Here is a 27,078-nt window from a genome sequence, read left to right as displayed (position 1 = left end):
GATAATGTCTAATCGAGGTCCCCAGTTCACTTCAAGAGTCTGGAAGGTGTTCATGGAACGTCTGGGGGTCTCGTCACCTGCCCGTTACCCGAGAGTAACGGGCAGGTGGAGAGAGTAAACCAGGATGTGGGTAGGTTTCTGAGGTCCTATTTCCAGGACCGGCCGGGGGAGTGTGCAGCGTTTGTGCCCTGGGCAGAGATGGCCCAGAACCCGCTCCGCTACTCCTCCACTAACCTCACTCCCTTCCAGTGTGTATTGGGGTATCAGCCGGGTCCTTGGCATCAGAGTTAGACCGAGGCTCCTGCGGTTCCAGCGTGAGGAGGAAACATGAGACGCCGCCCATGTCCACCTTCAGTGCGCCCTGCTGCGCCAGAAAGTGGGCGCAGACCGTCACCACAGTGAGACCCTGGTGTTCGCACCGGGGGACCGGGTCTGGCTCTCGATCCGAAACCTGGCCCTCCGCCTGCCCTGATGGAAGCTGTGTCCGCGGTTTGTGGGGCCATTTAAAGTCCTGAGGAGAGTGAACGATTAGGTTAGTGATATGTTATAGGTTACAGCTTCCCCCCCGATTACGGCATTAACCCCTCGTTCCATGTGTCTCTCCTCAGGCCGGAGGTGGCTGGCCCGCTCCAGGAGTCTGAGGTGCGGGAGGTTCCTCCGCCCCCTCTGGACATCGAGGTGGCCCCGGCGTACTCCTTTCGTTCCATCCTGGATTCGAGACGTCGGGCAAGGGGCCTTCAGTACCTCGTGGACTGGGAGGGATATGGTCCGGAGGAGAGATGCTGGGTTCCGGTGGAGGACGTGTTGGATCCTTATCTGCTGCGTGAGTTCCACCGTCTCCATCCATCATATCCATGTAGACTAATAGACAGTACATAATACACTCCCACATTATATCCATGTAGACTAATAGACAGTACATAATACACTCCCACATCATATCCATGTAGACTAATAGACAGTACATAATACACTCCCATATCATATCCATGTAGACTAATAGACAGTACATAATACACTCCCACATCATATCCATGTAGACTAATAGACAGTACATAATACACTCCCACATCATATCCATGTAGACTAATAGACAGTACATAATACACTCCCACATCATATCCATGTAGACTAATAGACAGTACATAATACACTCCCACATTATATCCATGTAGACTAATAAACAGTACATAATACACTCCCACATCATATCCATGTAGACTAATAGACAGTACATAATACACTCCCACATCATATCCATGTAGACTAATAGACAGTACACAATACACTCCCACATCATATCCATGTAGACTAATAGACAGTACATAATACACTCCCACATCATATCCATGTAGACTAATAAACATAATACACTCCCACATCATATCCATGTAGACTAATAGACAGTACATAATACGGTCCCACATCATATCCATGTAGACTAATAGACAGTACATAATACACTCCCACATCATATCCATGTAGATTAATAGACAGTACATAATACACTCCCACATCATATCCATGTAGACTAATAGACAGTACATAATACACTCCCACATCATATCCATGTAGACTAATAGACAGTACATAATACGGTCCCACATCATATCCATGTAGACTAATAGACAGTACATAATACACTCCCACATCATATCCATGTAGACTAATAGACAGTACATAATACACTCCCACATCATATCCATGTAGACTAATAGACAGTACATAATACACTCCCACATCATATCCATGTAGACTAATAGACAGTACATAATACACTCCCACATCATATCCATGGAGACAAATATTTGATTTATCTTACCTTTATTTAACTAGGCAAGTCAGTTAAGAACAAATTCTTATTTTCAATGACAGCCTAGGAACAGTGGGTTAACTGCCTTGTTCAAGAGCAGAATGACAGATTTGTACATTGTCAGCTCGGGGATTCGAACTTGCAACCTTTCAGTTACTAGTCCAACGCGCTAAGACCATTTAAACAAGTGGTAATCAAAGTCTTATTGTGGAAAAAATGGGGTCCCTAATGAAAAAAGTTTTAATATCATTTAAACTGACTGTTGAATACCACTGATCTAAACTGACTGTTGAATACCACTGATCTAAACTGACTGTTGAATACCACTGATCTAAACTGACTGTTGAATACCACTGATCTAAACTGACTGTTGAATACCACTGATCTAAACTGACTGTTGAATACCACTGATCTAAACTGACTGTTGAATACCACTGATCTAAACTGACTGTTGAATACCACTGATCTAAACTGACTGTTGAATACCACTGATCTAAACTGACTGTTGAATACCACTGATCTAAACTGACTGTTGAATACCACTGATCTAAACTGACTGTTGAATACCACTGATCTAAACTGACTGTTGAATACCACTGATCTAAACTGACTGTTGAATACCACTGATCTAAACTGACTGTTGAATACCACTGATCTAAACTGACTGTTGAATACCACTGATCTAAACTGACTGTTGAATACCACTGATCTAAACTGACTGTTGAATACCACTGATCTAAACTGACTGTTGAATACCACTGATCTAAACTGACTGTTGAATACCACTGATCTAAACTGACTGTTGAATACCACTGATCTAAACTGACTGTTGAATACCACTGATCTAAACTGACTGTTGAATACCACTGATCTAAACTGACTGTTGAATACCACTGATCTAAACTGGCTGTTGAATACCACTGATCTAAACTGGCTGTTGAATACCACTGATCTAAACTGACTGTTGAATACCACTGATCTAAACTGACTGTTGAATACCACTGATCTAAACTGACTGTTGAATACCACTGATCTAAACTGACTGTTGAATACCACTGATCTAAACTGACTGTTGAATACCACTGATCTAAACTGACTGTTGAATACCACTGATCTAAACTGACTGTTGAATACCACTGATCTAAACTGACTGTTGAATACCACTGATCTAAACTGACTGTTGAATACCACTGATCTAAACTGACTGTTGAATACCACTGATCTAAACTGACCATCAATTAAATGAATACACAGTACTGTACATACAATATATATATAAAAGTATGTGGACACCCCTTCAAATTATTGGATTTTGCTACTTCAACCACACCCGTTGCTGACAGGTGTATAACATTGAGCACACAGCCATGCAATCTCCATAGATAAACATTGGCAGAAGAATGACCTTACTGAATAGCTCATTGAGTTTCAACGTGGCACCGTCATAGGATGCCACCTTTCCAACAAGTCAGTTCAAATTTTTGCTATGCTAGAGCTGCCTTGGTCAACTGTAAGTGCTGTTATTGTGGAAACGTCTAGGAACAACAACGGGTCAGCCTCGAAGTAGTAGGCCACACAAGCTCACAGAACGGGACTGCCAAGTCCTGAAGCACGTAACGCGTAGAAATCGTCTGTCCTCGGTTGCAACACTCAGTATCGAGTTCCAAACTGCCTCTAGAAGCAACGTCAGCACAATAACTGTTCATCAGGCGCCTCATGAAATGGGTTTCCATGGCCTAGTAGCCACACACAAGACTAAGATCACGTGTGCAATGCCAAGCGTCGGCTGGAGTAGTGTAAAACTTGCCACCATTGGTCTCTGAAGCAGTGGATATGCGTACTCTGGAATGATGAATCAAGCTTCACCATTTGGTAGTCCAACGGTCGAATCTGGGTTTGGCAGATGCCAGGAGAACGTTACCTGCCCCAACGCATAGTGCCAAGTATAAAGCTTGGTGGAGGAGGAATAATGGTCTGGGGCTGTTTTTCACTGTTAGGGCGAGACCTCTTAGTTCCAGTAAAGGGACATCTTAACGTTACAGCATACAATGACATTCTAGACGATTCTGTGCTTTTTGGGGAAGGCCTAATTGCCAAACATCAGTGTCGGACCTCACAAATGCTCTTGTGGCTGAATGGAAGCAAGTCCCCGCAGCAATGTTCCAACATCTAGTGGAAAGCCTTCCCAGAAGAGTGGAGGCTGTTATAGCAGCAAAGGGGGGTCCAACTCCATATTAATGCCCATGATGTTGGGAGATGTTTGACAAGCAGGGGTCCACATACTTTTGGTCATGTAGTGTAAATAAATAAACCAAGTGGAACTTCAGCTCTACAGGGGATGAAGGTAGTGTAGAGGTCACAACACTGTTTCTATGGAGGCTATTGTGGAGGAGCGTTCCATGGTGTCGTAGAATCGCAGGCAGGTCTTGTACTGCAGTAGCTTCTCTGCCAGGAGGCTGCTTCCTACTCCTCTACTCTGCACCACACTCAGGTCTAGGTACCTGGGACACAGAGAAGGAAAGACTGCTAGGGTGGATCTGTCTCAATACTGTCATCTCTCAATATCACCTGTCTCAATACTCTTAATACTGTCACCTGTCTCAATACTGTCACCTGTCTCAATACTGTCACCTGTCTCAATACTGTCACCTGTCTTAATACTGTCACCTGTCTCAATACTGTCACCTGTCTCAATACTGTCACCGGTCTCAATACTGTCACCTGTCTTAATACACTTAATACTGTCACCTGTCTCAATACTGTCACCTGTCTAAATACTGTCACCTGTCTCAATACTGTTACCTGTCTCAATACTGTTACCTGTCTCAATACTGTAACCTGTCTCAATACTGTCACCTGTCTCAATACTGTCACCTGTCTCAATACTGTCACAATACTCTTAATACTGTCACCTGTCTCAATACTGTCACAATAGTCTTAATACTGTCACCTGTCTCAATACTGTCACAATACTCTTAATACTGTCACATGTCTCAATACTCTTAATACTGTCACCTGTCTCAATACTGTCACCTGTCTCAATACTCTTAATACTGTTAATACTGTCACATGTCTCAATACTCTTAATACTGTCACCTGTCTCTACTGTCACCTGTCTCAATACTGTCACCTGTCTCAATACTGTCACCTGTCTCAATACTGTCACCTGTCTCAATACTGTCACCTGTCTCAATACTGTCACCTGTCTCAGTACTGTCACCTGTCTCAGTACTGTCACCTGTCTCAGTACTGTCATCTGTCTCAATACTGTAACCTGTCTCAATACTCTTAATACTGTCACCAGTCTCAATACTGTCACCAGTCTCAATAATGTCACCAGTCTCAATACTGTCACCTGTCTCAATACTGTCACCTGTCTCAATACTGTCACCTGTCTCAATACTGTCACCTGTCTCAATACTCTTAATACTGTCACAATACTCTTAATACTGTCACAATACTCTTAATACTGTCACCTGTCTCAATACTGTCACAATACTCTTAATACTGTCACCTGTCACAATACTGTTAATACTGTCACTTGTCTCAATACTCTTAATACTGTCACCTGTCTCAATACTGTCACCTGTCTCAATACTCTTAATACTGTCACAATACTCTTAATACTGTCACATGTCTCAATACTCTTAATACTGTCACCAGTCTCAATAATGTCACCAGTCTCAATACTGTCACCAGTCTCAATAATGTCACCAGTCTCAATACTGTCACCAGTCTCAATACTGTCACCTGTCTCAATACTGTCACCAGTATCAATATTGTCACCTGTCTCAATACTGTCACCTGTCTCAATACTGTCACCTGTCTCAATACTCTTAATACTGTCACAATACTCTTAATACTGTCACCTGTCTCAATACTGTCACAATACTCTTAATACTGTCACCTGTCTCAATACTCTTAATACTGTCACCTGTCTCAATACTCTTAATACTGTCACAATACTGTTAATACTGTCACTTGTCTCAATACTCTTAATACTGTCACCTGTCTCAATACTGTCACCTGTCTCAATACTGTCACCTGTCTCAATACTGTCACCTGTCTCAATACTGTCACCTGTCTCAATACTGTCACCTGTCTCAATACTGTCACCTGTCTCAATACTGTCACCTGTCTCAATACTCTTAATACTGTCACAATACTCTTAATACTGTCACATGTCTCAATACTCTTAATACTGTCACCAGTCTCAATACTGTCACCAGTCTCAATACTGTCACCTGTCTCAATACTGTCACCTGTCTCAATACTGTCACCTGTCTCAATACTGTCACCTGTCTCAATACTGTCACCTGTCTCAATACTGTCACCTGTCTCAATACTGTCACCTGTCTCAATACTGTCACCTGTCTCAATACTGTCACCTGTCTCAATACTGTCACCTGTCTCAATACTCTTAATACTGTCACAATACTCTTAATACTGTCACCTGTCTCAATACTGTCACATGTCTCAATACTCTTAATACTGTCACCTGTCTCAATACTGTCACCTGTCTCAATATTGTCACCTGTCTCAATACTGTCACCTGTTTCAATACGGTCACCTTTTTCAATGCTGTCACCTGTCTTAATACTGTCACCTGTCTCAACACGGTCACCTGTCTCAACACGGTCACCTGTCTCAACACGGTCACCTGTCTCAACACGGTCACCTGTCTCAACACGGTCACCTGTCTCAACACGGTCACCTGTCTCAACACGGTCACCTGTCTCAACACGGTCACCTGTCTCAACACTGTCACCTGTCTCAACACGGTCACCTGTCTCAACACTGTCACCTGTCTCAACACTGTCACCTGTCTCAACACTGTCACCTGTCTCAACACGGTCACCTGTCTCAATACTGTCACCTGTCTCAATACTGTCACCTGTCTCAATACTCTCAATACTGTCACCTGTCTCAATACTGTCACCTGTCTCAATACTGTCACCTGTCTCAATACTGTCACCTGTCTCAATACTGTCACCTGTCTCAATACTGTCACCTGTCTCAATACTGTCACCTGTCTCAATACTGTCACCTGTCTCAATACTGTCACCTGTCTCAATACTGTCACCTGTCTCAATACTGTCACCTGTCTCAATACTGTCACCTGTCTCAATACTGTCACCTGTCTCAATACTGTCCACAGTCTCAATCCTCTCCCCTGTCTCAATTCTGTCACCTGTCTAACTACTGTCACCTGTCTCAATACTGTCACCTGTCTCAATACTCTTAATACTGTCACAATACTCTTAATACTGTCACCTGTCTCAATACTCTTAATACTGTCACAATACTCTCAATACTGTCACCTGTCTCAATACTGTCACCTGTATCAATACTGTCACCTGTCTCAATACTCTTAATACTGTCACATGTCTCAATACTCTTAATACTGTCACCTGTCTCAATACTGTCACCTGTCTCAATACTGTCACCTGTCTCAATACTCTTAATACTGTCACATGTCTCAATACTCTTAATACTGTCACCAGTCTCAATACTGTCACCAGTCTCAATACTGTCACCTGTCTCAATACTGTCACCTGTCTCAATACTGTCACCTGTCTCAATACTGTCACCTGTCTCAATACTCTTAATACTGTCACATGTCTCAATACTCTTAATACTGTCACCAGTCTCAATACTGTCACCAGTCTCAATACGGTCACCTGTCTCAATACTGCCACCTGTCTCAATACTGTCACCTGTCTCAATACTGTCACCTGTCTCAATACTGTCACCTGTCTCAATACTGTCACCTGTCTCAGTACTGTCACAATACTGTAACCTGTCTCAATACTCTTAATACTGTCACAATACTCTTAATACTGTCACATGTCTCAATACTGTCACCTGTCACAATACTCTTAATACTGTCACCTCTCTCAATACTGTCACCTGTTACAATACTCTTAATACTGTCACATGTCTCAATACTCTTAATACTGTCACCTGTCTCAATACTGTCACCAGTATCAATACGGTCACCTGTCACAATACTGTCACCTGTCTCAATACTGTCACCTGTCTCAATACTGTCACCTGTCTCAGTACTGTCACAATACTGTAACCTGTCTCAATACTCTTAATACTGTCACAATACTCTTAATACTGTCACATGTCTCAATACTGTCACCTGTCACAATACTCTTAATACTGTCACCTGTCTCAATACTGTCACCTGTTACAATACTCTTAATACTGTCACATGTCTCAATACTCTTAATACTGTCACCTGTCTCAATACTGTCACCTGTCTCAATACTCTTAATACTGTCACAGTACTCTTAATACTGTCACCTGTCTCAATACTGTCACAATACTCTTAATACTGTCACCTGTCACAATACTCTTAATACTGTCACATGTCTCAATACTGTCACCTGTCTCAATACTGTCACCTGTCTCAATACTGTCACCTGTCTCAATACTGTCACCTGTCTAAATACTGTCACCTGTCTCAATACTGCCACCTGTCTCAATACTCTTAATACTGTCACAATACTCTTAATACTGTCACAATACTCTTAATACTGTCACCTGTCTCAATACTGTCACCTGTCTCAATACTGTCACCTGTCTCAATACTCTTAATACTGTCACCTGTCTCAATACTCTTAATACTGTCACCTGTCTCAATACTGTCACCTGTCTCAATACTGTCACCTGTCTCAATACTCTTAATACTGTCACAATACTCTTAATACTGTCACCTGTCTCAATACTGTCACCTGTCTCAATACTGTCACCTGTCTCAATACTCTTAATACTGTCACCTGTCTCAATACTCTTAACTGTCACCTGTCTCAATACTCTTAATACTGTCACCTGTCTCAATACTGTCACCTGTCCCAATACTGTCACCAGTATCAATACGGTCACCTGTCTCAATACCGTCACAATACTGTCACCTGTCTCAATACTCTTAATACTGTCACAGTACTCTTAATACTGTCACCTGTCTCAATACTGTCACAATACTCTTAATACTGTCACCTGTCACAATACTCTTAATACTGTCACATGTCTCAATACTGTCACCTGTCTCAATACTGTCACCTGTCTCAATACTGTCACCTGTCTCAATACTGTCACCTGTCTCAATACTCTTAATACTGTCACCTGTCTCAATACTCTTAATACTGTCACCTGTCTCAATACTGTCACCTGTCTCAATACTGTCACCTGTCTCAATACTCTTAATACTGTCACAATACTCTTAATACTGTCACATGTCCCAATACTGTCACCAGTATCAATACGGTCACCTGTCTCAATACCGTCACAATACTGTCACCTGTCTCAATACTCTTAATACTGTCACAGTACTCTTAATACTGTCACCTGTCTCAATACTGTCACCTGTCTCAATACTGTCACCTGTATCAATACTGTCACCTGTCTCAATACTCTTAATACTGTCACAATACTCTTAATACTGTCACCAGTCTCAATACTCTTAATACTGTCACAATACTCTTAATACTGTCACATGTCTCAATACTCTTAATACTGTCACCAGTCTCAATACTGTCACCTGTCTCAACACTGTCATCTCTCAATACTGTCACCTGTCTCAATACTGTCACCTGTCTCAATACTGTCACCTGTCTCAATACTGTCACCTGTCTCAATACTGTCACCTGTCTCAATACTGTCACCTGTCTCAATACTGTCACCTGTCTCAATACTGTCACCTGTCTCAATACTGTCACCTGTCTCAATACTCTTAATACTGTCACAATACTCTTAATACTGTCACATGTCTCAATACTCTTAATACTGTCACCTGTCTCAATACTGTCACCTGTCTCAATACTGTCACCTGTCTCAATACTGTCACCTGTCTCAATACGGTCACCTGTCTCAATGCTGTCACCTGTCTCAATACGGTCACCTGTCTCAACACGGTCACCTGTCTCAACACGGTCACCTGTCTCAACACGGTCACCTGTCTCAACACGGTCACCTGTCTCAACACGGTCACCTGTCTCAGCACGGTCACCTGTCTCAACACCGTCACCTGTCTCAACACCGTCACCTGTCTCAACACCGTCACCTGTCTCAACACCGTCACCTGTCTCAACACCGTCACCTGTCTCAACACGGTCACCTGTCTCAATACGGTCACCTGTCTAAATATTGTCACCTGTCTCAATACTGTCACCTGTCTCAATACTGTCACCTGTCTCAATACTCTCAATACTGTCACCTGTCTCAATACTCTCAATACTGTCACCTGTCTCAATACTGTCACCTGTCTCAATACTGTCACCTGTCTCAATACTGTCACCTGTCTCAATACTGTCACCTGTCTCAATACTCTCAATACGGTCACCTGTCTCAACACGGTCACCTGTCTAAATATTGTCACCTGTCTCAACACTGTCACCTGTCTCAATACTGTCACCTGTCTCAATACTGTCACCTGTCTCAATACTGTCACCTGTCTCAATACTGTCACCTGTCTCAATACTGTCACCTGTCTCAATACTGTCACCTGTCTCAATACTCTTAATACTGTCACAATACTCTTAATACTGTCACCTGTCTCAATACTCTTAATATTGTCACAATACTCTTAATACTGTCACCTGTCTCAATACTGTCACCTGTCTCAATACTGTCACCTGTCTCAATACTCTTAATACTGTCACATGTCTCAATACTCTTAATACTGTCACAATACTGTCACATGTCTCAATACTCTTAATACTGTCACCTGTCTCAATACTGTCACCTGTCTCAATACTCTGTTAATACTGTCACATGTCTCAATACTCTCAATACTGTCACCAGTCTCAATACTGTCACCAGTCTCAATACTGTCACCAGTCTCAATACGGTCACCTGTCTAAATACTGTCACCTGTCTCAATACTGTCACCTGTCTCAATACTGTCACCTGTCTCAGTACTGTCACAATACTGTAACCTGTCTCAATACTCTTAATACTGTCACAATACTCTTAATACTGTCACATGTCTCAATACTGTCACCTGTCACAATACTGTCACCTGTCACAATACTGTCACCTGTTACAATACTCTTAATACTGTCACATGTCTCAATACTCTTAATACTGTCACCTGTCTCAATACTGTCACCAGTATCAATACGGTCACCTGTCACAATACTGTCACCTGTCTCAATACTGTCACCTGTCTCAATACTGTCACCTGTCTCAGTACTGTCACAATACTGTAACCTGTCTCAATACTCTTAATACTGTCACAATACTCTTAATACTGTCACATGTCTCAATACTGTCACCTGTCACAATACTCTTAATACTGTCACCTCTCTCAATACTGTCACCTGTTACAATACTCTTAATACTGTCACATGTCTCAATACTCTTAATACTGTCACCTGTCTCAATACTGTCACCTGTCTCAATACTCTTAATACTGTCACAGTACTCTTAATACTGTCACCTGTCTCAATACTGTCACAATACTCTTAATACTGTCACCTGTCACAATACTCTTAATACTGTCACATGTCTCAATACTGTCACCTGTCTCAATACTGTCACCTGTCTCAATACTGTCACCTGTCTCAATACTGTCACCTGTCTAAATACTGTCACCTGTCTCAATACTGCCACCTGTCTCAATACTCTTAATACTGTCACAATACTCTTAATACTGTCACAATACTCTTAATACTGTCACCTGTCTCAATACTGTCACCTGTCTCAATACTGTCACCTGTCTCAATACTCTTAATACTGTCACCTGTCTCAATACTCTTAATACTGTCACCTGTCTCAATACTGTCACCTGTCTCAATACTCTTAATACTGTCACAATACTCTTAATACTGTCACCTGTCTCAATACTGTCACCTGTCTCAATACTGTCACCTGTCTCAATACTGTCACCTGTCTCAATACTGTCACCTGTCTCAATACTCTTAATACTGTCACCTGTCTCAATACTCTTAACTGTCACCTGTCTCAATACTCTTAATACTGTCACCTGTCTCAATACTGTCACCTGTCCCAATACTGTCACCAGTATCAATACGGTCACCTGTCTCAATACCGTCACAATACTGTCACCTGTCTCAATACTCTTAATACTGTCACAGTACTCTTAATACTGTCACCTGTCTCAATACTGTCACAATACTCTTAATACTGTCACCTGTCACAATACTCTTAATACTGTCACATGTCTCAATACTGTCACCTGTCTCAATACTGTCACCTGTCTCAATACTGTCACCTGTCTCAATACTGTCACCTGTCTCAATACTGTCACCTGTCTCAATACTCTTAATACTGTCACCTGTCTCAATACTCTTAATACTGTCACCTGTCTCAATACTGTCACCTGTCTCAATACTCTTAATACTGTCACAATACTCTTAATACTGTCACATGTCCCAATACTGTCACCAGTATCAATACGGTCACCTGTCTCAATACCGTCACAATACTGTCACCTGTCTCAATACTCTTAATACTGTCACAGTACTCTTAATACTGTCACCTGTCTCAATACTGTCACCTGTCTCAATACTGTCACCTGTATCAATACTGTCACCTGTCTCAATACTCTTAATACTGTCACAATACTCTTAATACTGTCACCAGTCTCAATACTCTTAATACTGTCACAATACTCTTAATACTGTCACATGTCTCAATACTCTTAATACTGTCACAATACTCTTAATACTGTCACATGTCCCAATACTGTCACCAGTATCAATACGGTCACCTGTCTCAATACCGTCACAATACTGTCACCTGTCTCAATACTCTTAATACTGTCACAGTACTCTTAATACTGTCACCTGTCTCAATACTGTCACCTGTCTCAATACTGTCACCTGTATCAATACTGTCACCTGTCTCAATACTCTTAATACTGTCACAATACTCTTAATACTGTCACCAGTCTCAATACTCTTAATACTGTCACAATACTCTTAATACTGTCACCTGTCTCAATACTCTTAATACTGTCACAATACTCTTAATACTGTCACCTGTCTCAATACTCTTAATACTTTCACAATACTCTTAATACTGTCACATGTCTCAATACTGTCACCTGTCTCAATACTGTCACCTGTCTCAATACTCTTAATACTGTCACAATACTCTTAATACTGTCACCTGTCTCAATACTGTCACCTGTCTCAATACTGTCACCTGTCACAATACTGTTAATACTGTCACATGTCTCAATACTCTCAATACTGTCACCTGTCTCAATACTGTCACCTGTCTCAATACTCTTAATACTGTCTCAATACTCTTAATACTGTCACAATACTCTTAATACTGTCACCTGTCTCAATACTGTCACCTGTTTCAATACTGTCACAATACTCTTAATACTGTCACCTGTCTCAATACTCTTAATACTGTCACAATACTGTTAATACTGTCACTTGTCTCAATACTCTTAATACTGTCACCTGTCTCAATACTGTCACCTGTCTCAATACTGTCACCTGTCTCAATACTCTTAATACTGTCACAATACTCTTAATACTGTCACAATACTCTTAATACTGTCACATGTCTCAATACTCTTAATACGGTCACCAGTCTCAATACTGTCACCTGTCTCAATACTGTCACCTGTCTCAATACTGTCACCTGTCTCAATACTGTCACCTGTCTCAATACTGTCACCTGTCTCAATACTGTCACCTGTCTCAATACTGTCACCTGTCTCAGTACTGTCACCTGTCTCAGTACTGTCACCTGTCTCAGTACTGTCACCTGTCTCAGTACTGTCATCTGTCTCAATACTGTCACCTGTCTCAGTACTGTCACCTGTCTCAATACTGTCACCTGTCTCAATACTGTCACCTGTCTCAATACTGTCACCTGTCTCAATACTCTTAATACTGTCACAATACTCTTAATACTGTCACATGTCTCAATACTCTTAATACTGTCACCTGTCTCAATACTGTCACCTGTCTCAATGCTGTCACCTGTCTCAATGCTGTCACCTGTCTCAATGCTGTCACCTGTCTCAATATGGTCACCTGTCTCAATATGGTCACCTGTCTCAATATGGTCACCTGTCTCAATATGGTCACCTGTCTCAACACGGTCACCTGTCTCAACACGGTCACCTGTCTCAACACGGTCACCTGTCTCAACACGGTCACCTGTCTCAACACCGTCACCTGTCTCAACACCGTCACCTGTCTCAACACCGTCACCTGTCTCAACACCGTCACCTGTCTCAACACCGTCACCTGTCTCAACACCGTCACCTGTCTCAACACCGTCACCTGTCTCAACACCGTCACCTGTCTCAACACCGTCACCTGTCTCAACACCGTCACCTGTCTCAACACCGTCACCTGTCTCAACACGGTCACCTGTCTCAATACGGTCACCTGTCTAAATATTGTCACCTGTCTCAATACTGTCACCTCTCAATACTGTCACCTGTCTCAATACTCTCAATACTGTCACCTGTCTCAATACTCTCAATACTGTCACCTGTCTCAACACTGTCACCTGTCTCAATACTGTCACCTGTCTCAATACTGTCACCTGTCTCAATACTCTCAATACGGTCACCTGTCTCAATACTCTCAATACGGTCACCTGTCTCAATACGGTCACCTGTCTCAATACTGTCACCTGTCTCAATACTGTCACCTGTCTCAATACTGTCACCTGTCTCAATACTGTCACCTGTCTCAATACTCTTAATACTGTCACAATACTCTTAATACTGTCACCTGTCTCAATACTCTTAATATTGTCACAATACTCTTAATACGGTCACCTGTCTCAATACCGTCACAATACTGTCACCTGTCTCAATACTCTTAATACTGTCACCTGTCTCAATACTCTTAATACTCTCACAATACTCTTAATACTGTCACATGTCTCAATACTGTCACCTGTCTCAATACTGTCACCTGTCTCAATACTCTTAATACTGTCACAATACTCTTAATACTGTCACATGTCTCAATACTCTTAATACTGTCACCAGTCTCAATACTGTCACCAGTCTCAATACGGTCACCTGTCTCAATACTGTCACCTGTCTCAATACTGTCACCTGTCTCAATACTGTCACCTGTCTCAATACTGTCACCTGTCTCAGTACTGTCACAATACTGTAACCTGTCTCAATACTCTTAATACTGTCACCAGTATCAATACGGTCACCAGTATCAATACGGTCACCTGTCTCAATACCGTCACAATACTGTCACCTGTCTCAATACTCTTAATACTGTCACCTGTCTCAATACTGTCACCTGTTACAATACTCTTAATACTGTCACATGTCTCAATACTCTTAATACTGTCACCTGTCTCAATACTGTCACCAGTATCAATACGGTCACCTGTCTCAATACCGTCACAATACTGTCACCTGTCTCAATACTCTTAATACTGTCACAGTACTCTTAATACTGTCACCTGTCTCAATACTGTCACAATACTCTTAATACTGTCACCTGTCTCAATACTCTTAATACTGTCACAATTGTCTCAATACTGTCACCTGTCTCAATACTGTCACCTGTCTCAATACTGTCACCTGTCTCAATACTGTCACCTGTCTAAATACTGTCACCTGTCTCAATACTGTCACCTGTCTCAATACTCTTAATACTGTCACAATACTCTTAATACTGTCACCTGTCTCAATACTGTCACCTGTCTCAATACTGTCACCTGTCTCAATACTGTCACCTGTCTCAATACTCTTAATACTGTCACCTGTCTCAATACTCTTAATACTGTCACCTGTCTCAATACTGTCACCTGTCTCAATACTGTCACCTGTCTCAATACTCTTAATACTGTCACAATACTCTTAATACTGTCACATGTCCCAATACTGTCACCAGTATCAATACGGTCACCTGTCTCAATACCGTCACAATACTGTCACCTGTCTCAATACTCTTAATACTGTCACAGTACTCTTAATACTGTCACCTGTCTCAATACTGTCACCTGTCTCAATACTGTCACCTGTCTCAATACTCTTAATACTGTCACAATACTCTTAATACTGTCACATGTCTCAATACTCTTAATACTGTCACAATACTCTTAATACTGTCACATGTCTCAATACTCTTAATACTGTCACCAGTCTCAATACTCTTAATACTGTCACCAGTCTCAATACTCTTAATACTGTCACAATACTCTTAATACTGTCACCTGTCTCAATACTCTTAATACTGTCACAATACTCTTAATACTGTCACTTGTCTCAATACTCTCAATACTGTCACCTGTCTAAATACTGTCACCTGTCTAAATACTGTCACCTGTCTCAATACTGTCACCTGTCTCAATACTGTCACCTGTCTCAATACTGTCACCTGTCTCAATACTCTTAATACTGTCACAATACTCTTAATACTGTCACCTGTCTCAATACTGTCACCTGTCTCAATACTGTCACCTGTCTCAATACTGTCACCTGTCTCAATACTCTTAATACTGTCACCTGTCTCAATACTCTTAATACTCTCACAATACTGTTAATACTGTCACATGTCTCAATACTCTCAATACTGTCACCTGTCTCAATACTGTCACCTGTCTCAATACTCTTAATACTGTCACAATACTCTTAATACTGTCACATGTCTCAATACTCTTAATACTGTCACCAGTCTCAATACTGTCACCTGTCTCAATACTGTCACCTGTCTCAATACTGTCACCTGTCTCAGTACTGTCACCTGTCTCAATACTGTCTTCTGTCTCAATACTGTCTTCTGTCTCAATACTGTAACCTGTCTCAATACTCTTAATACTGTCACAATACTCTTAATACTGTCACATGTCCCAATACTGTCACCAGTATCAATACGGTCACCTGTCTCAATACCGTCACAATACTGTCACCTGTCTCAATACTCTTAATACTGTCACAGTACTCTTAATACTGTCACCTGTCTCAATACTGTCACCTGTCTCAATACTGTCACCTGTATCAATACTGTCACCTGTCTCAATACTCTTAATACTGTCACAATACTCTTAATACTGTCACCAGTCTCAATACTCTTAATACTGTCACAATACTCTTAATACTGTCACATGTCTCAATACTCTTAATACTGTCACAATACTCTTAATACTGTCACATGTCCCAATACTGTCACCAGTATCAATACGGTCACCTGTCTCAATACCGTCACAATACTGTCACCTGTCTCAATACTCTTAATACTGTCACAGTACTCTTAATACTGTCACCTGTCTCAATACTGTCACCTGTCTCAATACTGTCACCTGTATCAATACTGTCACCTGTCTCAATACTCTTAATACTGTCACAATACTCTTAATACTGTCACCAGTCTCAATACTCTTAATACTGTCACAATACTCTTAATACTGTCACCTGTCTCAATACTCTTAATACTGTCACAATACTCTTAATACTGTCACCTGTCTCAATACTCTTAATACTGTCACAATACTTCTTAATACTGTCACATGTCTCAATACTGTCACCTGTCTCAATACTGTCACCTGTCTCAATACTCTTAATACTGTCCTGTCTTAATACTGTCACCTGTCTCAATACTGTCACCTGTCTCAATACTGTCACCTGTCACAATACTGTTAATACTGTCACATGTCTCAATACTCTCAATACTGTCACCTGTCTCAATACTGTCACCTGTCTCAATACTGTCACCTGTCTCAATACTCTTAATACTGTCTCAATACTCTTAATACTGTCACAATACTCTTAATACTGTCACCTGTCTCAATACTGTCACCTGTCTCAATACTGTCACAATACTCTTAATACTGTCACCTGTCTCAATACTCTTAATACTGTCACAATACTGTTAATACTGTCACAATACTCTTAATACTGTCACCTGTCTCAATACTGTCACCTGTCTCAATACTCTTAATACTGTCACAATACTCTTAATACTGTCACCTGTCTCAATACTGTCACATGTCTCAATACTCTTAATACTGTCACCTGTCTCAATACTGTCACCTGTCTCAATATTGTCACCTGTTTCAATACGGTCACCTTTTTCAATACGGTCACCTTTTTCAATGCTGTCACCTGTCTCAATACTGTCACCTGTCTCAATACTGTCACCTGTCTCAGTACTGTCACCTGTCTCAGTACTGTCACCTGTCTCAGTACTGTCACCTGTCTCAGTACTGTCACCAGTCTCAATACTGTCACCAGTCTCAATACTGTCACCTGTCTCAATACTGTCACCTGTCTCAATACTGTCACCTGTCTCAATACTGTAACCTGTCTCAATACTCTTAATACTGTTACAATACTCTTAATACTGTCACATGTCTCAATACTCTTAATACTGTCACCTGTCTCAATATTGTCACCTTTTTCAATGCTGTCACCTGTCTTAATACTGTCACCTGTCTCAACACGGTCACCTGTCTCAACACGGTCACCTGTCTCAACACGGTCACCTGTCTCAACACGGTCACCTGTCTCAACACCGTCACCTGTCTCAACACGGTCACCTGTCTCAACACGGTCACCTGTCTCAACACCGTCACCTGTCTCAACACGGTCACCTGTCTCAACACGGTCACCTGTCTCAACACCGTCACCTGTCTCAACACCGTCACCTGTCTCAACACCGTCACCTGTCTCAACACCGTCACCTGTCTCAACACCGTCACCTGTCTCAACACCGTCACCTGTCTCAACACCGTCACCTGTCTCAACACCGTCACCTGTCTCAACACCGTCACCTGTCTCAACACGGTCACCTGTCTCAATACGGTCACCTGTCTAAATATTGTCACCTGTCTCAATACTGTCACCTATCTCAATACTCTCAATACTGTCACCTGTCTCAATACTGTCACCTGTCTCAATACTGTCACCTGTCTCAATACTGTCACCTGTCTCAATACTGTCACCTGTCTCAATACTGTCACCTGTCTCAATACTGTCACCTGTCTCAATACTCTTAATACTGTCACATGTCTCAATACTCTTAATACTGTCACCTGTCTCAATACTGTCACCAGTATCAATATTGTCACCTGTCTCAATACTGTCACCTGTCTCAATACTGTCACCTGTCTCAATACTCTTAATACTGTCACAATACTCTTAATACTGTCACCTGTCTCAATACTGTCACAATACTCTTAATACTGTCACCTGTCTCAATACTGTCATCTGTCTCAATACTGTCACCTGTATCAATACTGTCACCTGTCTCAATACTCTTAATACTGTCACATGTCTCAATACTCTTAATACTGTCACAATACTGTTAATACTGTCACATGTCTCAATACTCTTAATACTGTCACCTGTCTCAATACTGTCACCTGTCTCAATACTCTTAATACTGTCACAATACTTCTTAATACTGTCACATGTCTCAATACTCTTAATACTGTCACCAGTCTCAATACTGTCACCAGTCTCAATACTGTCACCAGTCTCAATACTGTCACCTGTCTCAATACTGTCACCTGTCTCAATACTGTCACCTGTCTCAATACTGTCACCTGTCTCAATACTGTCACCTGTCTCAATACTGTCAAGTACTGTCACAATTGTAACCTGTCTCAATACTCTTAATACTGTCACAATACTGTCTTAATACTGTCACCTGTCTCAATACTGTCACCTGTCTCAATACTGTCACCTGTCTCAATACTCTTAATACTGTCACAATACTCTTAATACTGTCACATGTCTGTCAATACAATACTGTCACCAGTATCAATACGGTCACCTGTCTCAATACCGTCACAATACTGTCACCTGTCTCAATACTCTTAATACTGTCACAGTACTCTTAATACTGTCACCTGTCTCAATACTGTCACCTGTCTCAATACTGTCACCTGTCTCAATACTCTTAATACTGTCACAATACTCTTAATACTGTCACATGTCTCAATACTCTTAATACTGTCACAATACTCTTAATACTGTCACATGTCTCTTAATACTGTCACCAGTCTCAATACTCTTAATACTGTCACAATACTCTTAATACTGTCACCTGTCTCAATACTCTTAATACTGTCACAATACTCTTAATACTGTCACATGTCTCAATACTGTCACATGTCTCAATACTGTCACCTGTCTAAATACTGTCACCTGTCTAAATACTGTCACCTGTCTCAATACTGTCACCTGTCTCAATACTGTCACCTGTCTCAATACTCTCAATACTGTCACCTGTCTCAACACTGTCACCTGTCTCAATACTGTCACCTGTCTCAATACTGTCACCTGTCTCAATACTCTTAATACTGTCACCTGTCTCAATACTCTTAATACTTTCACAATACTGTTAATACTGTCACTTGTCTCAATACTCTTAATACTGTCACCTGTCTCAATACTCTTAATACTTTCACAATACTGTTAATACTGTCACATGTCTCAATACTCTTAATACTGTCACCAGTCTCAATACTGTCACCAGTCTCAATACTGTCACCTGTCTCAATACTGTCACCTGTCTCAATACTGTCACCTGTCTCAATACTGTCACCTGTCTCAATACTGTCACCTGTCTCAATACTGTCACCTGTCTCAATACTCTTAATACTGTTACAATACTCTTAATACTGTCACATGTCTCAATACTCTTAATACTGTCACCTGTCTCAATACTGTCACCTGTCTCAATATTGTCACCTGTTTCAATACGGTCACCTTTTTCAATGCTGTCACCTGTCTTAATACTGTCACCTGTCTCAACACGGTCACCTGTCTCAACACGGTCACCTGTCTCAACACGGTCACCTGTCTCAACACGGTCACCTGTCTCAACACCGTCACCTGTCTCAACACCGTCACCTGTCTCAACACCGTCACCTGTCTCAACACCGTCACCTGTCTCAACACCGTCACCTGTCTCAACATACCTGTCTCAATAATGTCACCTGTCTCAATACTCTTAATACTGTCACAATACTCTTAATACTGTCACCTGTCTCAATACTGTCACCTGTCTCAATACTGTCACCTGTCTCAATACTGTCACCTGTCTCAATACTGTCACCTGTCTCAATACTCTTAATACTGTCACATGTCACAATACTGTTAATACTGTCACATGTCTCAATACTCTTAATACTGTCACCTGTCTCAATACTGTCACCTGTCTCAATACTGTCACCTGTCTCAATACTGTCACCTGTCTCAATACTCTTAATACTGTCACAATACTCTTAATACTGTCACATGTCTCAATACTCTTAATACTGTCACCAGTCTCAATACTGTCACCAGTCTCAATACTGTCACCTGTCTCAATACTGTCACCTGTCTCAATACTGTCACCTGTCTCAATACTGTCACCTGTCTCAATACTGTCACCTGTCTCAATACTGTAACCTGTCTCAGTACTGTCACCTGTCTCAGTACTGTCACCTGTCTCAGTACTGTCACCTGTCTCAGTACTGTCACCTGTCTCAGTACTGTCACCTGTCTCAGTACTGTCACCTGTCTCAATACTGTCACCTGTCTCAATACTCTTAATACTGTCACAATACTCTTAATACTGTCACATGTCTCAATACTCTTAATACTGTCACCAGTCTCAATACTCTTAATACTGTCACCAGTCTCAATACTCTTAATACTGTCACCAGTCTCAATACTCTTAATACTGTCACCAGTCTCAATACTCTTAATACTGTCACAATACTCTTAATACTGTCACATGTCTCAATACTGTAATACTGTCACCAGTCTCAATACTGTCTTAATACTGTCACCAGTCTCAATACTCTTAATACTGTCACCAGTCTCAATACTCTTAATACTGTCACATGTCTCAATACTCTTAATACTGTCACAATACTCTTAATACTGTCACATGTCTCAATACTCTTAATACTGTCACCAGTCTCAATACTCTTAATACTGTCACCAGTCTCAATACTCTTAATACTGTCACCAGTCTCAATACTCTTAATACTGTCACAATACTCTTAATACTGTCACCTGTCTCAATACTCTTAATACTGTCACAATACTCTTAATACTGTCACATGTCTCAATACTGTCACCTGTCTCAATACTGTCACCTGTCTAAATACTGTCACCTGTCTAAATACTGTCACCTGTCTCAATACTGTCACCTGTCTCAACTCTTAATACTGTCACAATACTCTTAATACTGTCACCTGTCTCAATACTGTCACCTGTCTCAATACTGTCACCTGTCTCAATACTGTCACCTGTCTCAATGTTCTTAATACTGTCACCTGTCTCAATACTCTTAATACTGTCACAATACTGTTAATACTGTCACATGTCTCAATACTGTCAATACTGTCACCTGTCTCAATACTGTCACCTGTCTCAATACTGTCACCTGTATCAATACTGTCACCTGTCTCAATACTCTTAATACTGTCACATGTCTCAATACTCTTAATACTGTCACCAGTCTCAATACTGTCACCTGTCTCAATACTGTCACCTGTCTCAATACTGTCACCTGTCTCAATACTGTCACCTGTCTCAATACTGTCACCTGTCTCAATACTGTCACCTGTCTCAATACTGTCACCTGTCTCAATACTGTCACCTGTCTCAGTACTGTCACCTGTCTCAGTACTGTCACCTGTCTCAGTACTGTCACCTGTCTCAGTACTGTCACCTGTCTCAGTACTGTCACCTGTCTCAGTACTGTCACCTGTCTCAATACTGTCACCTGTCTCAATACTCTTAATACTGTCACAATACTCTTAATACTGTCACATGTCTCAATACTCTTAATACTGTCACCAGTCTCAATACTCTTAATACTGTCACCAGTCTCAATACTCTTAATACTGTCACCAGTCTCAATACTCTTAATACTGTCACCAGTCTCAATACTCTTAATACTGTCACAATACTCTTAATACTGTCACATGTCTCAATACTCTTAATACTGTCACCAGTCTCAATACTCTTAATACTGTCACCAGTCTCAATACTCTTAATACTGTCACCAGTCTCAATACTCTTAATACTGTCACATGTCTCAATACTCTTAATACTGTCACAATACTCTTAATACTGTCACATGTCTCAATACTCTTAATACTGTCACCAGTCTCAATACTCTTAATACTGTCACCAGTCTCAATACTTTAATACTGTCACAATACTCTTAATACTGTCACCTGTCTCAATACTCTTAATACTGTCACAATACTCTTAATACTGTCACATGTCTCAATACTGTCACCTGTCTCAATACTGTCACCTGTCTAAATACTGTCACCTGTCTAAATACTGTCACCTGTCTCAATACTGTCACCTGTCTCAACTCTTAATACTGTCACAATACTCTTAATACTGTCACCTGTCTCAATACTGTCACCTGTCTCAATACTGTCACCTGTCTCAATACTGTCACCTGTCTCAATACTCTTAATACTGTCACCTGTCTCAATACTCTTAATACTGTCACAATACTGTTAATACTGTCACATGTCTCAATACTCTCAATACTGTCACCTGTCTCAATACTGTCACCTGTCTCAATACTGTCACCTGTATCAATACTGTCACCTGTCTCAATACTCTTAATACTGTCACATGTCTCAATACTCTTAATACTGTCACATGTCTCAATACTCTTAATACTGTCACCAGTCTCAATACTGTCACCTGTCTCAATACTCTTAATACTGTCACAATACTCTTAATACTGTCACATGTCTCAATACTCTTAATACTGTCACATGTCTCAATACTCTTAATACTGTCACCAGTCTCAATACTGTCACCAGTCTCAATACTGTCACCAGTCTCAATACTGTCACCAGTCTCAATACTGTCACCAGTCTCAATACTGTCACCAGTCTCAATACTGTCACCTGTCTCAGTACTGTCACCTGTCTCAGTACTGTCACCTGCCTCAGTACTGTCACCTGTCTCAGTACTGTCACCTGTCTCAGTACTGTCACCTGTCTCAGTACTGTCACCTGTCTCAGTACTGTCACCTGTCTCAGTACTGTCACCTGTCTCAGTACTGTCACCTGTCTCAATACTCTTAATACTGTCACAATACTCTTAATACTGTCACATGTCTCAATACTCTTAATACTGTCACCAGTCTCAATACTCTTAATACTGTCACCAGTCTCAATACTCTTAATACTGTCACCAGTCTCAATACTCTTAATACTGTCACCAGTCTCAATACTCTTAATACTGTCACCAGTCTCAATACTCTTAATACTGTCACAATACTCTTAATACTGTCACATGTCTCAATACTCTTAATACTGTCACCAGTCTCAATACTCTTAATACTGTCACCAGTCTCAATACTCTTAATACTGTCACCAGTCTCAATACTCTTAATACTGTCACCTGTCTCAATACTCTTAATACTGTCACATGTCTCAATACTCTTAATACTGTCACCAGTCTCAATACTGTCACCAGTCTCAATACTGTCACCTGTCTCAATACTGTCACCTGTCTCAATACTGTCACCTGTCTCAATACTGTCACCTGTCTCAATACTGTCACCTGTCTCAATACTGTCACCTGTCTCAATACTGTAACCTGTCTCAATACTCTTAATACTGTCACAATACTCTTAATACTGTCACCTGTCTCAATACTGTCACCAGTATCAATATTGTCACCTGTCTCAATACTGTCACCTGTCTCAATACTCTTAATACTGTCACCTGTCTCAATACTCTTAATACTGTCACAATACTGTTAATACTGTCACCTGTCTCAATACTGTCACCTGTCTCAATACTGTCACCTGTCTCAATACTGTCACCTGTCTCAATACTGTCACCTGTCTCAATACTCTTAATACTGTCACAATACTCTTAATACTGTCACAATACTCTTAATACTGTCACCAGTCTCAATACTGTCACCAGTCTCAATACTGTCACCAGTCTCAATACTGTCACAATACTGTCACCTGTCTCAATACTGTCAACTGTCTCAATACTGTCACCTGTCTCAATACTGTCACCTGTCTCAATACTCTTAATACTGTCACAATACTCTTAATACTGTCACATGTCTCAATACTCTTAATACTGTCACCTGTCTCAATACTGTCACCTGTCTCAATATGGTCACCTGTCTCAACACGGTCACCTGTCTCAACACGGTCACCTGTCTCAACACCGTCACCTGTCTCAACACCGTCACCTGTCTCAACACCGTCACCTGTCTCAATAATGTCACCTGTCTCAATAATGTCACCTGTCTCAATAATGTCACCTGTCTCAATACTCTTAATACTGTCACAATACTCTTAATACTGTCACCTGTCTCAATACTGTCACATGTCTCAATACTCTTAATACTGTCACATGTCTCAATACTCTTAATACTGTCACATGTCTCAATACTCTTAATACTGTCACCTGTCTCAATACTGTCACCTGTCTCAATACTGTCACCTGTCTCAATACTGTCACCTGTCTCAATACTGTCACCTGTCTCAATACTCTTAATACTGTCACAATACTCTTAATACTGTCACATGTCTCAATACTCTTAATACTGTCACCAGTCTCAATACTCTTAATACTGTCACCAGTCTCAATACTGTCACCAGTCTCAATACTGTCACCAGTCTCAATACTGTCACCAGTCTCAATACTGTCACCAGTCTCAATACTGTCACCTGTCTCAATACTGTCACCTGTCTCAATACTGTCACCTGTCTCAGTACTGTCACCTGTCTCAGTACTGTCACCTGTCTCAGTACTGTCACCTGTCTCAGTACTGTCACCTGTCTCAGTACTGTCACCTGTCTCAGTACTGTCACCTGTCTCAATACTCTTAATACTGTCTCAATACTCTTAATACTGTCACAATACTCTTAATACTGTCACAATACTCTTAATACTGTCACCTGTCTCAATGCTCTTAATACTGTCACAATACTCTTAATACTGTCACCTGTCTCAATACTGTCACCAGTATCAATATTGTCACCTGTCTCAATACTGTCACCTGTCTCAATACTCTTAATACTGTCACAATACTCTTAATACTGTCACCTGTCTCAATACTGTCACAATACTCTTAATACTGTCACCTGTCTCAATACTCTTAATACTTTCACAATACTGTTAATACTGTCACTTGTCTCAAAACTCTTAATACTGTCACCTGTCTCAATACTCTTAATACTGTCACAATACTCTTAATACTGTCACATGTCTCAATACTCTTAATACTGTCACCAGTCTCAATACTGTCACCTGTCTCAATACTGTCACCTGTCTCAATACTGTCACCTGTCTCAATACTGTCACCTGTCTCAATACTGTCACCTGTCTCAGTACTGTCACCTGTCTCAGTACTGTCACCTGTCTCAGTACTGTCATCTGTCTCAATACTGTCACCTGTCTCAATACTGTCACCTGTCTCAATACTGTCACAATACTCTTAATACTGTCACAATACTCTTAATACTGTCACCTGTCTCAATACTGTCACCTGTCTCAATATTGTCACCTGTTTCAATACGGTCACCTGTTTCAATGCTGTCACCTTTTTCAATGCTGTCACCTGTCTCAACACGGTCACCTGTCTCAACACAGTCACCTGTCTCAAAACCGTCACCTGTCTCAACACCGTCACCTGTCTCAATACCGTCACCTGTCTCAATACGGTCACCTGTCTAAATATTGTCACCTGTCTCAATACTGTCACCTGTCTCAATACTGTCACCTGTCTCAATACTCTCAATACTGTCACCTGTCTCAATACTGTCACCTGTCTCAATACTCTCAATACGGTCACCTGTCTCAACACTGTCACCTGTCTCAATATTGTCACCTGTCTCAACACTGTCACCTGTCTCACTACTGTCATGTCTCAATACTGTCACCTGTCTCAATACTGTCACCTGTCTCAATACTGTCACCTGTCTCAATACTGTCACCTGTCTCAATACTGTCACCTGTCTCAATACTGTCACCTGTCTCAATACTGTCACCTGTCTCAATACTGTCACCTGTCTCAATACTGTCACCTGTCTCAATACTGTCACCTGTCTCAGTACTGTCACCTGTCTCAATATCACCTGTCTCAATACTGTCACCTGTCTCATCTGCACAGAGTATATTGATACTTTGCTCAGGTCACCTCAAGGTGTCAAGGAAATTCTCAAATTTGTATCACTGAAAATCTTGAACACAAGATTTAAAGAAATAAAATGGCTTCCTCATCTCCTTTGACTCATCTGCAATGACTATATTTATAGATGAGAGAATCTCATACTGCA

At 41.1% G+C, this 27,078-nt stretch overlaps 2 protein-coding genes and 1 long non-coding RNA gene across 25 annotated transcripts in view; all 3 read right to left on the bottom strand.

The window, feature by feature from the left end:
* Window positions 1-3,911: 3,911 nt before the first annotated feature.
* slc15a5 (solute carrier family 15 member 5) overlaps window positions 3,912-27,078 on the bottom strand; it is a 45,441-nt gene continuing 22,274 nt past the window's right edge. Inside the window, exon 9 of the mRNA XM_035736709.2 lies at window positions 3,912-4,314. Within this exon, the coding sequence (XP_035592602.1) occupies window positions 4,170-4,314 (145 nt within the window). The 3' untranslated portion in view covers window positions 3,912-4,169. The remainder of the gene's footprint in view (window positions 4,315-27,078) is intronic.
* Window positions 5,389-27,022, bottom strand: LOC127912064 (uncharacterized). Of its 23 annotated transcripts, none has more exons than XR_008080401.1 (10): window positions 20,025-20,707; window positions 18,404-18,664; window positions 18,188-18,331; window positions 17,698-17,861; window positions 17,188-17,254; window positions 16,966-17,077; window positions 16,394-16,485; window positions 11,004-11,032; window positions 7,405-7,566; window positions 5,389-5,419 (listed from the first exon to the last, which is right to left on the bottom strand). XR_008080401.1 is itself a non-coding variant. In XM_052480699.1 (6 exons), the coding sequence occupies exons 1-6, from the start codon at window positions 26,664-26,666 to the stop codon at window positions 5,971-5,973; spliced, it is 960 nt and encodes a 319-aa protein (XP_052336659.1). In that variant the 5' UTR covers window positions 26,667-27,022; the 3' UTR covers window positions 5,555-5,970. The 23 variants fall into 23 exon arrangements, 1 of the variants encoding a protein (XP_052336659.1); XR_008080400.1 differs by lacking the exon at window positions 16,966-17,077 and adding an exon at window positions 16,659-16,770; XR_008080397.1 differs by lacking the exons at window positions 16,394-16,485; window positions 16,966-17,077; window positions 17,188-17,254 and adding exons at window positions 12,537-12,630; window positions 14,657-14,739; window positions 16,174-16,238 and having other exon boundaries at window positions 11,004-11,214; window positions 17,716-17,861.
* LOC127912067 (uncharacterized) lies at window positions 23,559-24,986 on the bottom strand. Its single transcript, XR_008080469.1, has 3 exons — window positions 24,852-24,986; window positions 24,264-24,418; window positions 23,559-23,674 (listed from the first exon to the last, which is right to left on the bottom strand). It is a non-coding gene; the product is annotated as an uncharacterized LOC127912067 (long non-coding RNA).

Source organism: Oncorhynchus keta, chromosome 26 (assembly GCF_023373465.1).
Source record: "Oncorhynchus keta strain PuntledgeMale-10-30-2019 chromosome 26, Oket_V2, whole genome shotgun sequence".
Lineage (NCBI taxonomy): Eukaryota > Metazoa > Chordata > Actinopteri > Salmoniformes > Salmonidae > Oncorhynchus > Oncorhynchus keta.
Note: the sequence above shows the minus strand (reverse complement) of the source record. Positions and strands in the feature narration are given on the sequence as shown.

Coding starts and splice junctions, on each gene's coding strand:
- LOC127912064 (XM_052480699.1), bottom strand. CDS start 26,666: ATGACAGTAGTGAGACAGGTGACAGTGTTGAGACAGGTGACAATATTG. Junction 14,167..14,220: donor AGGTGACAGTATTGAGACAG/GTGACAATATTT, acceptor GTGTTGAGACAG/GTGACGGTGTTGAGACAGGT.